Source organism: Idiotropiscis lumnitzeri, chromosome 3 (genome assembly GCF_059441095.1).
Source record: "Idiotropiscis lumnitzeri isolate Australia: NSW breed Sydney's pygmy pipehorse chromosome 3, RoL_Ilum_1.0, whole genome shotgun sequence".
Classification (NCBI taxonomy): Eukaryota; Metazoa; Chordata; class Actinopteri; order Syngnathiformes; family Syngnathidae; genus Idiotropiscis; species Idiotropiscis lumnitzeri.
This window is the reverse complement of record NC_142393.1, coordinates 14,355,939-14,369,992: the sequence shown is the minus strand read 5'-3', so window position 1 is coordinate 14,369,992 and position 14,054 is coordinate 14,355,939. Positions and strand designations below refer to the sequence as shown.

The following is a 14,054-nucleotide window of genomic DNA, read 5'->3' as shown; positions in this document are numbered from 1 at the left end:
CGTCACTTTCCACTTAATTGCAGCAATATACCACATGAGGTCCACGAACACAGTCCAAAGAGTTCCAATTAAAGCACAGTTTGTAAATTTGTGTTTGCTTAAAGATAATTAATTTTTTTTTATCAGCATGGTTCATGATTATTGACCTAGTTTTTGTAGTTTGGACTGTACTGCGTTGAATTCCATCATACCGTTTCTAAAGGCACAAAAAGCTGCGAGAAGTCTGAAGTAAAACAAAATGCACAGGCACACCTTTGTAAGTGCGTTTCCGTGTGGCCCACAAACAGGAAGAAGTTGAAGGAGAACAAAACAAGCTCTTTTTCAGACACACACAAATATCATTCTATTCAAGCAGATAGGCGAGTGGCACAAGGAGCCGGGGCAGGAAAATAAACAGTCTGCACAACCAAGCGGTGCCTCTTGCAGCAGATGTTGTTTCAGGGCAGGAAGTGTGGCCTTTGTGAAAAAAGGAAGGACACATTTAACTCCTATTAACACTGAATCTCAAGTCAAGTGTGAAAGCTTAAGCGGCGCTGTGACAATCAGACAAAAAAAAAAGAAGAAACTGGTTGGGACTTAAACTTCCACCCACATACTTAAATATTAAACAGACAGGAACCTAAAACCCTTTAGCAAATAATGCTTGAGAATCAATAAAATCATTGATAGATGATCTTTCTATTATCTGTAATCACCAAAATTGCCCCATTTTGGATTTTATGTCTGGCTGTCATTTTTTTAAATAATTTTGATTTTTTTTTTTTATTTAAAATTTAATAATTTAGGTTCCCGTGTGTGAGCCATATTACACCTCCCACATTCATCATATGCGCAAAATAATTTTGTAATGAGAACAAATTGGAGGTCGATCACCATCCTGCAACTGAATGCATTCAACCTCAGAGGTCATTCATCTGACCTGACATCTACATTTAAGCCAACATCCATCATCATTGCCACCTGACACATTGCAAACACTCTTTATCGCAGCCAACTGCGCTTGGTGTCACGCACAATCCATCCAGCATGACTGGATGACCTTCAGTCAAAGGGTCAGATACGCGACGGAGGCTCTGCTAAATGCTGCAGTCAATCGGCAGCAACAAAGAGCCAGACAGTAAGGTGTGAAGAGCCAGATGGACCATATGCTGGTGTGGCCTTGTGTTCGCTCCAATGGACGCCGAGTAAAGGAGCCTGCTGCCCTCACGTCTGCCATGTCAGTCTCTGGACACTTTTTGACCTCCAACATCAAGCCAGTCCCCACAGTATAATGTGACACTTATTTACCGTAATACCACCAAGGTCTTCAACTCCTGTTTTGGAAGTCTTGGAATAATGGCACTATTCAAAGGACGTAACTCAAGTTAATCAAAATGATATTTTGCCGACCCTTAAAGTATCCAGCACAAATGCAAACAGGGCGGGATGAGTGAAGTTTGAAGTCTCCAGCTTAGCAGCATTGCTTTTCAAGTTTTACGATTAACAAGTTACTTTAACAGCTTCTGTGCTAAAAAAAAATGTTTTGCTCTCTATATATTTTTCGAAAGTATGTATATAATAATAAAATGTGGAGATCTACTCAATGGATTAATTAGATTTCAGTAATTTATTTTGGGGGAAACAAATTAAAAATGGAAACCAAGTCAAATGAATTGCGGTTGGCTTTTTATGTGGGAAAAGGAGCTTGGATAGTAAAAAAAAAAAAAAGAGAAAAAAAAGAAAGAAATCTGCCTTGACAATTATAATAACACTCATTTATTTACATGAATGTTTTATTATTGTCCTGTACAAATGCACTACAGCATCCACAAAATATTTTAATCACCTTATTCTTGTTGGTTTAGTAGTAAGTACCAAGCTCGAGAGAGAAATGTCATTAAGCAAAGCATTAATTTCATTGAGCTGCTTTCCAAGAGCTGGAAAGCCTCCCAGTGTGTCAGTTTATGTCGCAAATGATGTACTGCGACATCATGTCAACAAACAGAAAGGTCACATATCAAGACAATAAAAGAATGTTAATCTTGGCGAGTCTCGCTGGATTGATGTTGAGCGCATTTGCCCATGTGTCATTCACACTTGGTGGACTGTTTGAATTCAAATGTGAGCATTCCACGAAAGGTTATTCCAATTCAAAAGGGATTGAGGAGATCTGTTTCTTCATTGACAACAGGCAGTGTAGGCAAGCCATTTGTTTGTTTCTTATGGTGACATCAACAACAATGCAATATTACATCAATGAAGGACTACACTACAGCGACTAGAAGTGGGAATCGCAGAGTAACTCACTTTTTAATATTGTGAACTTTGTTCAGTGATAAGCAATTTGGCATTAATCAATTTATTGGGGGAGTCTACATATAGTAAGCAAAAAGAACAACACAAATTGGAATAAGCAATGAAAAAAACAGTTTCAGGACAATGGAAAGAAAACTTGTCCAATTTTGTCAGTTGGAAGGAAAAGCAGGTTCTTCATCAAAAGAATGGAGAGAGAGGGAGAGGGAGAGGAGAGAAAGAGAGAGAGAGAGAGAGAGACAGACAGACAGAGACAGAGAGAGAGAGACGGAGAGAGTGTGCAAGAGAGCGAGGGAGACAGCGAGTGACAGAGAGAGTGAGAGACAGAGAGAGAGAGAGAGAGAGAGAGAGGGAAAGTGAGAGTATGGCCAAGCCACTTCACTTGAATTTAGAAGTCTCGCACTTTGTTACCATAATCCCTTTTAAATGCAATGAGTCCTCACACCAACTCGAAGGACACACGCCAACCACATATTGAGGATTCATATATGCAAGTTCTCTTGTCACCAGCAAACTCTCCACCCCTTCACCTCCACGAGAAAACAACAAGTTGCAAAACAAAGCGTCCATTAATGGTCTCTTTTAGGGTAGCCAGCCATAAAGGGGAGGAGCACAGGGCAGTATTTGGAGAGGTCTTGGGGCCATTTTGGGGTCAGCATGGCATGAAATTAAATAAATAAATATAGAAATTCCCTCTTCAGAGGGCAAAATGTTGCAGAGCTTGAGAATGGCCCGTGGTGCTGCAACAATGACGGATTCTAGCAAAACTCGGAAGACTTCTTTCTCCCTGAGGCCCTAATTCAGAGCTCTACACTCACACGTCGTTTTAACTCCCACAACGTTCCAACCAATGCCTTGCAGTCTACGAAGAGAAAGCTGTGTTGGCACATCTAAAACAAAGAAGTCGACTTTGAATGTTGTCCGGTTACCGCCCTCATCCCCCTTTGCTCACTTCCACTTTGAAGGACTTTAAACTTCAGAGTTCTTTCAGTAGCTCTCAGGGGGATGAAAAAATGTTTTTCCTGTGCACATTCATGAATGGATGATTGACATGATGATATAATACTCAAATTTAAAGCGTTAAACTGTTCGTTAACTAACTACTACACTAACTTGTAACCAGAATTTTTACAAATAAAGAGATTGTGTTTGGTCTTAGAGGTTTAAATATAAACTGGTGAATGAAGCTAATCCACAATATTTGTAGAAAAAAAAACTTTTTGGAGATGGTGTTTTTGGAGGGGGGAAAAAAAATTATAAATTAGAATGACAAATACTAGGAAGTAGAAAAATAGGTAATGGTGTGAGAAAGAGTGTGGCAGTGGATTTTATGGGAAAGATTTTTCCAAACCCAGAATACACAAACTGACCTATATTCAGTCTCATTTTCACTATTGCGAGAAACCGCTCCCTGACTACTGTTGGTTCTCCTTTCTGAATGCATTCTAGAGAAAAATAATTATAGCTCATTTGGGAGTGTAAATTATACAGCCACCTATGGTGAAAAAAAAATACATGGAACATTTCCTTATCTAAATCACCATTTCAGACAAGACATCTGATCAGAAGCCAAGAACAGAATCATTAGTAAGATGTCAGGTGACTAAAGCCTTCAATGCTGTGATATTGGCACGTGGAAATGTCATCACACTGAGGAAATGCAAAAATAAAAGGCCTTCAACATTCACACCCCAAGAAGCTGTAAACAAATATGACATGGAGGGGAATCATCAGTTATTGAAGCTCACAAGGTCTATTAAAAAAAAAATAATAAAATTCGCAACATGAGCAATTTTTTTGAATAATGAACGGTGGGAAATGAATTTTCTTGACATAATCTGCCACCAGTATTGAAAACCTCTGACTCTTGAATGGATTGTCGATATTTCTATTGTCCGCTAGAGTCTAAATTGCCTCGAAATCACAACAACTTCTCCAGTCGTTCCGCCCTCATCCGCAAACTGACATGTTGTGTCATTGCATTCCTTTCTCAACAACAATAGTCATCGATTTCCATTTAAATTGGTCTTGTCTAGAATAACCCGAAGCAATATGATTATTAAGAGAATTATATTCCTTTGTAAAAAATTGAATTGAATTTCAAAATGCAATAAAAAAAAAACTGGCTTTGTCATTCCTATTGCAAAAAATTGAGTGTAATGAGTGTAATATTTTCATCTTTAGCGTGTCATGTGATCTGCTTGCTGGCACAGACCACAAGCAGGCTGGGATTTTTTTTTTTTTGTCTGACCTTTCCTGATTAGACAAAGAATTCAACCGTTTGGTAATCTTAGACAGGTTTAAAAAGTTTGAGAAATCTGTTTGCCATTTTTCGATTGGGCAAATGACCTTTGACCTGAAGGAGAAACCACACATCTGGTTGCACTTGAGAAAACCAACAAACATTTTAAGGCCGCTACCTCGGTTGGTGGAGCGCCCAGCACGCCTCGGTGCGAAGATTAGCCTGCACGGATAAATGTACTGCACGCTGTACTCAAACAGATCCATACGACACGGATACAAGATATTACAGGTACTGTTATCAGTTCAGTTGAAGAAGCCCAAACTGACCATTTTAAATAAATAAAATTGATTTTTTTATGATACCATGTGACTTTTCCCCAATATTAATACACAGCAGCAGCACCTCTTGATGAGAGGAGGTCGGGTGAGCTCAGGGTGGGGCTTTTGACATCATGCCTCTGGGTATTACCGTGGTTTAGACTTGTCAACTTTTAATTCCTTAAATTCCTGCCGCCGTCTTGTGCCTGGAAAAACGTGGCTTAGTAACGTACGTTACCACACTGACAAAAAAAAAAAAAAAAAAAAAAAAAAAAGGTCAACTGCCATTCACCTTTGTTTTTCATGATGGAGACATTGCAGTGGTAGATTTGTGGCACCAAGCTTCGAGTGCCATCAGTGCGCAGCGTGCGGGGTCCTGCAACAAGGTTTCATGTGGCCGACCATGCGACGAGTCAAAATTTGCATCCCACATGAACAGTGTCACAGATCTAACCACCAATCAGTCAATCATGTTGCACCACAACTTTCACAACATAAATTACGTTTTGGGGTACAAAGGTGAAATCAAATCAGCTACCATCAAGACTTAGCTGGATGTGGCGTTTACCAATAAGAGCATCAATGGTCGCATTTTTTCCGCTGTACCACATTGGTAAGTGCGCGAAGGTCAATCTCCCCGTGTGCAGGTGTGAGACGCTAACTGTAATTTGTTCACAATTGTCCAGTTCAATCACATTCGGCCATGTTGCCCGGTGTGCTTCGGGCTTAATGGAATGGCGTATTGCGGCGACCTTTAAAACTTTCTCCGAGCCAAAGCGGGATGCAAGATAACATTCATTTCACTTACTTGCTAAGATGATGTCCGTTTTCAAGGACCGCTTTTTTTTCAGCAATGGAATAATAACATTGTCCTCATGTAAATATTCAACAATGCTAAGAAGCACATTCTCGTTTGTATTAGATTGTTGCTGCTTAACCGAAACCGAAAACAATCAAGCTGAATTGTTTAATTCCCTCCCCTCTTTGTCATCAGAGCACTAAAATATCAGCAACGGACAACATTTGAATGCTGGATTAATATGGGTGTGACACATTGCCGGTGGAGACGAAATGGTCTGTTTAAAGCCCAGTTATAATAATAAACCCTCGCAAAACCTCAGCAGGCCTCCATCGTAACTGTTCTACCTGCTGTTAAAAAAAAAAAAAAAACTTTTATGACACGATGCGCGTCCTGCTATGACTTCAGCTCGGGTGAGGTTGCAGTGGACTGAAACCACCAGCGTTGGAGGCCAAAAAGAGAGTTATGCTATTTATACCTCCCCTCCTTAGTGAAAGCCCAAGGAAACTTGATGCTTGTGTGTGCCACCATCGGGGAAGGGTTGAGACGAAGGAGCAGAGAAACCCCAAAAAAACCAAAAAACAAAAACAAGTTGACACATGCGGTAGATTGGAACGGAAGTCAAGACGACTGAGAATCTCGCGTGAGCGGCATCCTGTTTGTTTGCAACTACAACAACATGCAGCAGAGGAACAAGCGCACGAGCCAGAATAACTCACAACATCTGAACTTTCCTAATCTCACATGTGTGTGGCCCAAAGGAAGGACAGGATTTCCAGATCCTTCCTATTATCCCACAGCCGTGATGATGAAACCCCCCCGCCCCGCCTCAATCAGCATTTGCTTTTCGCAGGGTCAAAAAAAAAGAGGGCCACAACTGTTGTCTATCATGAACAGGCATTAGAGATAAGATGGAAAGCTCCGTCACCCGGGGACGGGGGAGGCTCCGCTTACGCCGAGAAGATCCACTTGAGGTGGTTTGAGCACCAACAGTAGGTGGTTCCCAAGAGCAGGCGTCAAGGACGACACACTGGAGGGACTATCACGCTTTTCCTAACGTTGCTCACTAAAAACACTTTAATATGTGTGCCAGGCCAGTAATCGACGAATTGCTACTACAGCTGCGTCAGGATGCATTTTTGCAGGAAGCGAAATATGTGGAATGGATATGAAATTGTGAATGACAACCATAAAGGTGTCGGCCGAAGCCCCTACTGTAGTCGACTGATCTTCGGTGGAAACGATTCACAAAGGAGGGTGGATATCCAAAAAAAAAAGACATTGTAGCTTTTATGGCAGCAAACTCCATTGTTATGCTTCTATAGGGAAATCCCCCCAACAAGAGAGAAACAGGGGAACACAAGACATAGATGGCCTACATTTTGGTACTGTACATGGCAACATTCAACACAAAGCTGTTCCATTTAAAAAAAAAAAAGAAAAAAAAAAGAAAATCCCCACTAATCTACAGAAGTAAGGAGTGATCATATGCTAACAAGGGAATTTGTTGCAGGGTAAAAAAGCTGCTACGGCAATTGACTCTGGCTTGTTTATAATCCAGCTTTCACTCGAACTGAAAATTGAGATGTGCACTGATAACACCTCAAAAAAACAATCCTGTAATCCCCCTTTTCAAACTCCCAACCCCCTTTTTCCCCTCCTACCATCCCAACCTGGTTGCATTCAGCTCACACAGCTCCTTAGCGCCACCTACTCATGTTTTTTTTTTATGTCTCACAGTGGCTGCCACAGGCTTGTTTTGTGCATCTATAGATCTGGGGAGAGTTCTGCAAAGTGTAGAAAGGAAAGTTAAAAATAAATGTGTTAATTAGTGGAAGAGGTGATGTTCACTATCTGCAAGGCTTGGAATGCTCCAGTGAGACTGTGTGAAATTACAAATCTCCGACGAGATCTCTCAACGGTGGCACAGAGTTGAGTTCAAACCACCGGCAAGGCTAAATGTGCAGGAATGGACATAAGACTACATTTCCTTGCCTTGAATCCCAACTGAGCTCCCAGCCCTTCAATTTTGCACCAACATCTCACATGTTTTCTGTGCCGTTGTGTAAAACTAAAGCACATATGATGAGACATCCAAATCACTCACCATACCAATAAACAAGTGATTCTCTTCATTTCCTAACATTTATTCAGCCTCTTGACTCTTAGTTCATGCAGTATCTGAATGCCTTTTTTTATGCCAGAAGAGTTTTGCAGCGTAACATTCTATCTGAAATGCTCACTCTGTGCTTATTTGTATTGTGATGGATATTTATTGGCCAGAACGAGGTTTGAGGGAGAACAGACAGAGAGAAAAGGGAGAACCTTAAATTATTCTCTATCTTTACTGAAACCATATGTCCTGAGCTGCCACAGCCGGACCCCCCTAATCAACACCCCTGTGAGCTAAGTGGTAACAAAGCCTCCGCTCCCACTGAGGTAAGAGGGCAAGCTCAGCTGGAGTCTGGATGGAGAGCAAGTGAAGGATTAGCAGAAGAGGAGGGCTCTTGGTGGAAGACTTTCTTTTTTTTTTTTTTTTTTTTGTTTAAGTACTACATTTTCTCCTTGGCAAACCCAATCGTCTCCAATGCCACAATGTACAGAGAACTGAATCTCACATGAATGTGTTTCATATAAAAAGTTGCAAAGGGTGCCAAACTCACCCATACCACATTCTGGCTCTCTGATGTTGGCTGGTTCTGAAAGGGTTGAGCTAGAGACAGTGCCATTGGCTGACTGGTTTATGAAGATCGGGATTTCCATGTGATTGATAGAATGGTCCTGTCTGAGCAGGTCAGTTTTTCCATTTCTAAAGTTTTTCATGAAAAACTGAGAATACCATGCCGCATTGAAGGCATCATTTGGAACAAGAAACTATTACAACAGCAATGTGTACTTATCAACATGTGTTTGATGAACACAGAGAGATACAGAAATAGTACTTCATCGCGCCTTGTACCAACGGAAAAGCACCAACAGCGAGCGGAAGCGTGTTGATGCAAGCGTGGGGGGAAAATTGCATTACACCGTGTCGCGCAGCTATGATGTCCCATCTTCTACCTAACTGACAACGCATCCTGTGCTGGATACACAAGCCAGATCAAGTTCTGTTCTGAACTGCATTGTGAAGTAAATGATTAGGATTAAAGGGAATCATGCGTCGGCATACAGTCCTCTTTCCGTACTACAGTAGCCATAGATTCTGTGAAGAGGATAGAAATTGAGGATGTATTTTGCAAGCTAAAGGAAGCAAGTCAAACAGTACTTACAATTCAATTTCTTATACTGGCATAGGAACAGTTCGTTCCTAAGTGCAGACCTCCACCAGGGCATACAAATTTGATTTTAAAAATAAATATTCTGACCCTGCGTATGCATTTTGCTTTGCCACATGATGAGACAATCCATGCAATCAAAATTGAATAGGAACATCCAGGTTGATGCATCAAAAACTGAGGGACGGGCAGATGTACACAATCTGCCCGAATTGACCTCAGTCCACTTAAACAGGAAGATGCCAGCTTTCACATGGCCACTGACATCTCTGATAAATCTTTGAGGCTGTGCCATTATCACTGTTCACGGAAGGGGGTTTGGTAAGGGGAGGGGAACAGAGCACGTCCCTCTGTTCCTGCCCAAACTGTCTTGCAGCACAAGATAAGGACTGACCGCCTGTTACGTGGTGGCACCGGGGAGAGGAGCTTTTCAGTTTTCTTTTTTGTTTGTTTGGTTTTTTTTTAAAAATAAACTCTGATTGTATAATTAGGATCCATGCATCACACTGGTGCAGTGTTCTCCTGGTGTTACATAATGGCTGAACAATATAGCACACTATAACATAATAGTGGCGTGAAGCGAGGGTTGAGTTAGATGAAATGACCGGTTTCAAAGAGGGGAAGTGCAGACAAACATGTGACTAAAATGATGAGAAAGAGGGAACTGTGAGTGACAAACACTTGCCAATGTTAAAGTCGGACAACAACCACTGGCATGTGCAGAAAACAATAGCGTGTTTGCTGACAGCTGCATTCAAAACAGAGGAAAGCCACATGAAGCTGAGGCTGGCCTTTGACCTTGTTCTGACCAAAAAAGAGCGATAAAGCATAAAAAGATGCACTCCTTTTGGCACATTAAATGCTGCTGATTCAGAAGTAAGCCAATGATGCACGTACAGCTGGAAGCCAGCGACAGTACCTGAAGTGGATGAGGGGCAATTTGCAAGACTACGTGCATATTAATGACTAAATGAGATAGAATGATAGAAAAGGAGGGAGAATGGGGGTCCCTTATCTTGGTCTGGAAGGGGCAAAGGGGGGTGTCTTGGTGCTGATTGCTCATGAATAACGATTTACTTGCAACACTGCTGATTATTTTGAACCTGGGCAATCAAACACAATGGAGAGGTGTGAATGATGCCAGTGTGATAAGACCGCAGCAGCAGGTTTGACTTCCCAGTAACAGCATACAAAACGCAAAGCTGTCAAATGTGTCTATGCAAACACCACGTTGTGCATAAATGCAAAAAAAAGTATCCTACAGATTAAATAGAAAAGAGAGGAGTTGGCAAAGTAGCAGAAACTGCCCTCGTTGAAGTCCACGCCAAACCTCGTTTAGATTCTTAGTATTTTACTAGGGAAAGTCGCTACTTTAATGCAACACAAAACGAGCGAAGCTAAACGTAAAATTCACTATCAAATGGTTTCTTTGCTATCGCCGAATTAATGAGCTCAATTTACTCCTTTGGGACATAAATGTGCACAACATTCAGCTTTTTATTTATAAGCAGGGAAAGTCGCGACCAAATTGAAGGATTCGTGTTCGGAGTTCGCCGAAGGATCGCGTGAAACGTGTGAAGCGTAAATAGGAACACAAAAAAAGGGTGCTAGGTGAAGTCAAACTTACCGACTGAAGGAAGAGCAAAGTCCGCACATAATCCCGCTCTGTGTTTAACGTTTCGTTGAGGACACACAGCCTGAGTCGCTGCTGTCGGTCCGACTCCTTAACGGTGTGAACCGCGTTCTCCAGATGCCCGTCTTCCTCGTCCATGGTGGGGAATCGACCCCTCGAAAAGGTGCCTCGCTGCAAAAGGTTGGAGAAACAAAGTAGTCTTCTCTCGTCAAGTATCCGCAGTTGGCTTGCCAGCGGTCCCTCAGTCCATCTCGAAGCATCCACCACAAGGTTGCCCGGGCGGAGATGCTCGCAGCACCGCGCACCACGCGTGAAGCTCGACGAGCACGAGAGGAGAAGTCTGCGTGTCTGAGCAACCAGCAGCTGATAGCCGAACTGCGAACACCCGAGGAGAACGAGAAGGAGGAGGAGGGGCCGCTTCAACTGCTCGCCATACGCTTCACTCTCGGGGTGCCTCAACTCTAGTGGCGAATCAACTGTTGACACCCTCAGTCACACGCAGGCGCTGCAGCAAAGAAAAGCCATCAGGGACATAATTGAGACTGCAATAGACACGCTCTCGTGCACACACAAAAAAAGAAAAGAAAAGTAGCTTCTCTTGGAAGATACCCAGTGACACCAACACCAAGTAACATAATCAGGGACGTTAGGTCAGGGTAGGCAAGTGAGAAAGTGCCGCCGCCTACTGTCCCTTCTGCATAGGAAGAGTAAAAAGAAAAAAACAACTCGATTTTAGTTCAATGTTCCGTGCTTTACATTGATTTTTCTTTCAATTCGATAATAAACAATGATTTAATCATTAAAGTACTTAAATGTCAATCTTTCCTGTTCAAATACAAGAGCAGGAAGTGAAGAGGAGCATTGGACATTCAGTGCCTCTGGTGATCAAGCACAAAGAAAAGAAGGGTATCTTGTAAGCATCCATCCAACCATGTTCTGAGCCGCTTTTCCTCACAAGGGTCACAGGGGTGCTGGAGCCTATCCCAGCTGTCTCCGGGCAGGAAGCGAGGTACACCGTGAACTGGTTACCAGTCAATAGCAGGGCACACAAAGACGAACAACCATCCACGCTCACAAAAACACCTCAATTCAGGGTGTCCAATCAACCTACCATGCATGTTTTTGGAATGCGGGAGGGAAATCTGAGTACCCGGAGAAAACCCACTCAGGCACGGCGAGAACATGCAAACTCCAGACAGGAAGGCCGGAGCTGGAATCGAACCCTGCACCTCTGAACTGTGAGGTCATAGTACCAGTCGTCCACTGCATCGCCTCATGTAAGCATAATATAGATAAAATACATGCCAATTTCACCACTCACCGTTTTCCAGGCCCGCTCTTTTTTTTCCCGCACATTCCCGACATTCGTTTTTCTGCTCAACAATAGCAGGAAGTTGACTGTGATGGATAATCTCGACAGTGATTGGCGACCCACACAACTTTGTGGTTTGCTTTAAATTTTTATTTAAAAAAAGCCTAAAAAGCTTCATGGGAAAAAAAAACAAAAAAATACAATGTCCTAAAACCACACTCAACCGACACCAAAATTCATGCGCACATTTCTACTCCAGCCCACTTCAACCTCTAAAAATATTTTTAAAAATTGCCCTAATATTTGAGATTTCATGGTCGGTAAGTGCTTTCTTCTCCAAAGAGTTTTTTTCCTCCTAATGCATTACAATGGCCGTCAATTATACGGGCAATTTTCACTATCCCAGACAGGAAGTCAAGATTCAAACCCAAAAGCTCAGAAGTGCGGAGCACACGTGCTAACCGCTCATACAAGATTCTACAAAACAGAATTTGTGGTACTGATCTGGCTCCAAATGGGATAATGAATCCAAAGATAAGGAAAAAATACTGCCACTGGTTTTGCGTGCCAAACAGGCGTCTTTTAAATCTGAGTGGAGGGCGCCATGTGGCGGCTAAAGTGTTGCATAACACCAAAGTAAAAAATAAATACTTTTGTTATTTTTACTAAAAATGTATGCATCCATTTTGACTCTCGCAAACAGTTGTTGTAGAGATACTGGTGTACTTTCTGTCAACACTGTCGAGACATTGAAGATCCAAATCCAGATTTTCACTTTTAAGTGTGAGTAAAATACATTTAAAAAGTGTATTGCATGCATGCACACATAATTAAATATTGTTTGTTACACCACTGTCAAAGTAAAGTACAGTTACTTAACTTTGCTTTGACAATCCAGTAGCTGTTGGCGAGTTGTCACATCCGCGCCCTTTTCGACTTGGCTCACTCACGCTCCTTCACCAACTGCCAACGGTAACTGCCTCAAGCCTCAAACTCTGCTAATTGTTGCTTTCTTTGTATAAAAAAAAAAACGTGTCGTTTTTTAAAACAAAAACTTGAGGCCAATGGAATATAAAACTACTTTCTACGATATTTCAAGGCTATGGTGGCGAAAAAAAGCCACCTTTGCAAAGAAAAAAAAGAAGCATGCTCAGTTGACGCCGTAGAATTTTACATTTGATTCAGTTTATGGCCAACTTGTGTTTTTCATACCAGTATTCTATAGTTCTGACGTTCATTAGTGTCCGTGAGTTTAGCGAGACGACTGTAATTAGCGCACCTGTCGCTGCCGGAGGAAAGGAACTCTGTCGTAACCAAAGACATGTCAGGAAGATATTTTATTAATTTAAAAGCATTTTTATCGTAAAACTGAAAGTCGCACTTAGTTTCAAGAGCATATAAAAAACAGAATGGCAATGAAAATATCAATAATAGCTTTAATGGGTGTATGTTACATTCGGCACTCCTCCCACACAAAAACATACACAACCTGTCTCCCCGCTTGAAGTGAGGAATGCAACAGACAACTTGTAAATGCCTTATGCTATAGTATATTTACAATTCATCCTTCATTGCGTCTGTACATGGCAAAAGTCCTTAAATACGATCAACCAGTGAATAGTAACAGGATACAAGGTGGGACGTCTTGATTGTATGTGGGCTTTTCTCCGAGGGTCTCGTTTCTCCTTCCCGTCAAAGGCATGTGCATAAAGCACCGTAGTAAAAAGTGAGTCACACAATTAGATGTGATAAGTCAAAAAAGTCCATGGCGCCACTTCATTTACATTTTCACACGATAAAACTCTTCCTTCAGCAGGGGTTTCTTTGCAAATGCACATTCGCTCCAAAAAAAAAGGTACAAAAAAAGTGAACTGTTTCACGTAACCAAAAGGGAATAAGAAAATTAACACAGAATGTGCTCAGTGCATTAAGACTTTCCAAACAGAACAAAATAGACTCGCCGTTTTCCACATTTGTGATAAATAAGTTCACATTGTTACAGGCAAGACAGTGAGAGGGGTTTTGAATCATAATTACAGTGACTGAACACAAATAGTTGTGGGGAGCTACCGTGTGGACAAAACTGCACAATTGTCTTTTTATTAAAACACAATATAAAATGGGGTCCATTCAAATGTTTTCTCGAAAGGATAAGAATGTAAAAAAATTAGACGGACACAG

General features: G+C 41.7%; 1 protein-coding gene across 3 annotated transcripts in view; it reads right to left on the bottom strand.

Moving 5' to 3' along the window:
• Window positions 1-13,043, bottom strand: part of prex1 (phosphatidylinositol-3,4,5-trisphosphate-dependent Rac exchange factor 1) — a 79,216-nt gene extending 66,173 nt beyond the window's left edge. The window contains exons 1-2 of one of the 3 annotated variants that reach the window (XM_088290561.1): window positions 12,754-13,043; window positions 10,556-11,066 (exon numbers count right to left, since the gene is read on the bottom strand). In XM_088290561.1, coding sequence (XP_088146687.1) covers window positions 10,556-10,699 — 144 coding nt within the window. In that variant the 5' untranslated portion in view covers window positions 10,700-11,066; window positions 12,754-13,043. Of the gene's footprint in view, window positions 1-10,555; window positions 11,067-11,672; window positions 11,787-12,753 lie in introns of those variants that run through there. The other 2 variants (XM_088290563.1, XM_088290562.1) reach the window with 2 other exon arrangements.
• Between the last annotated feature and the right edge of the window lie 1,011 nt (window positions 13,044-14,054).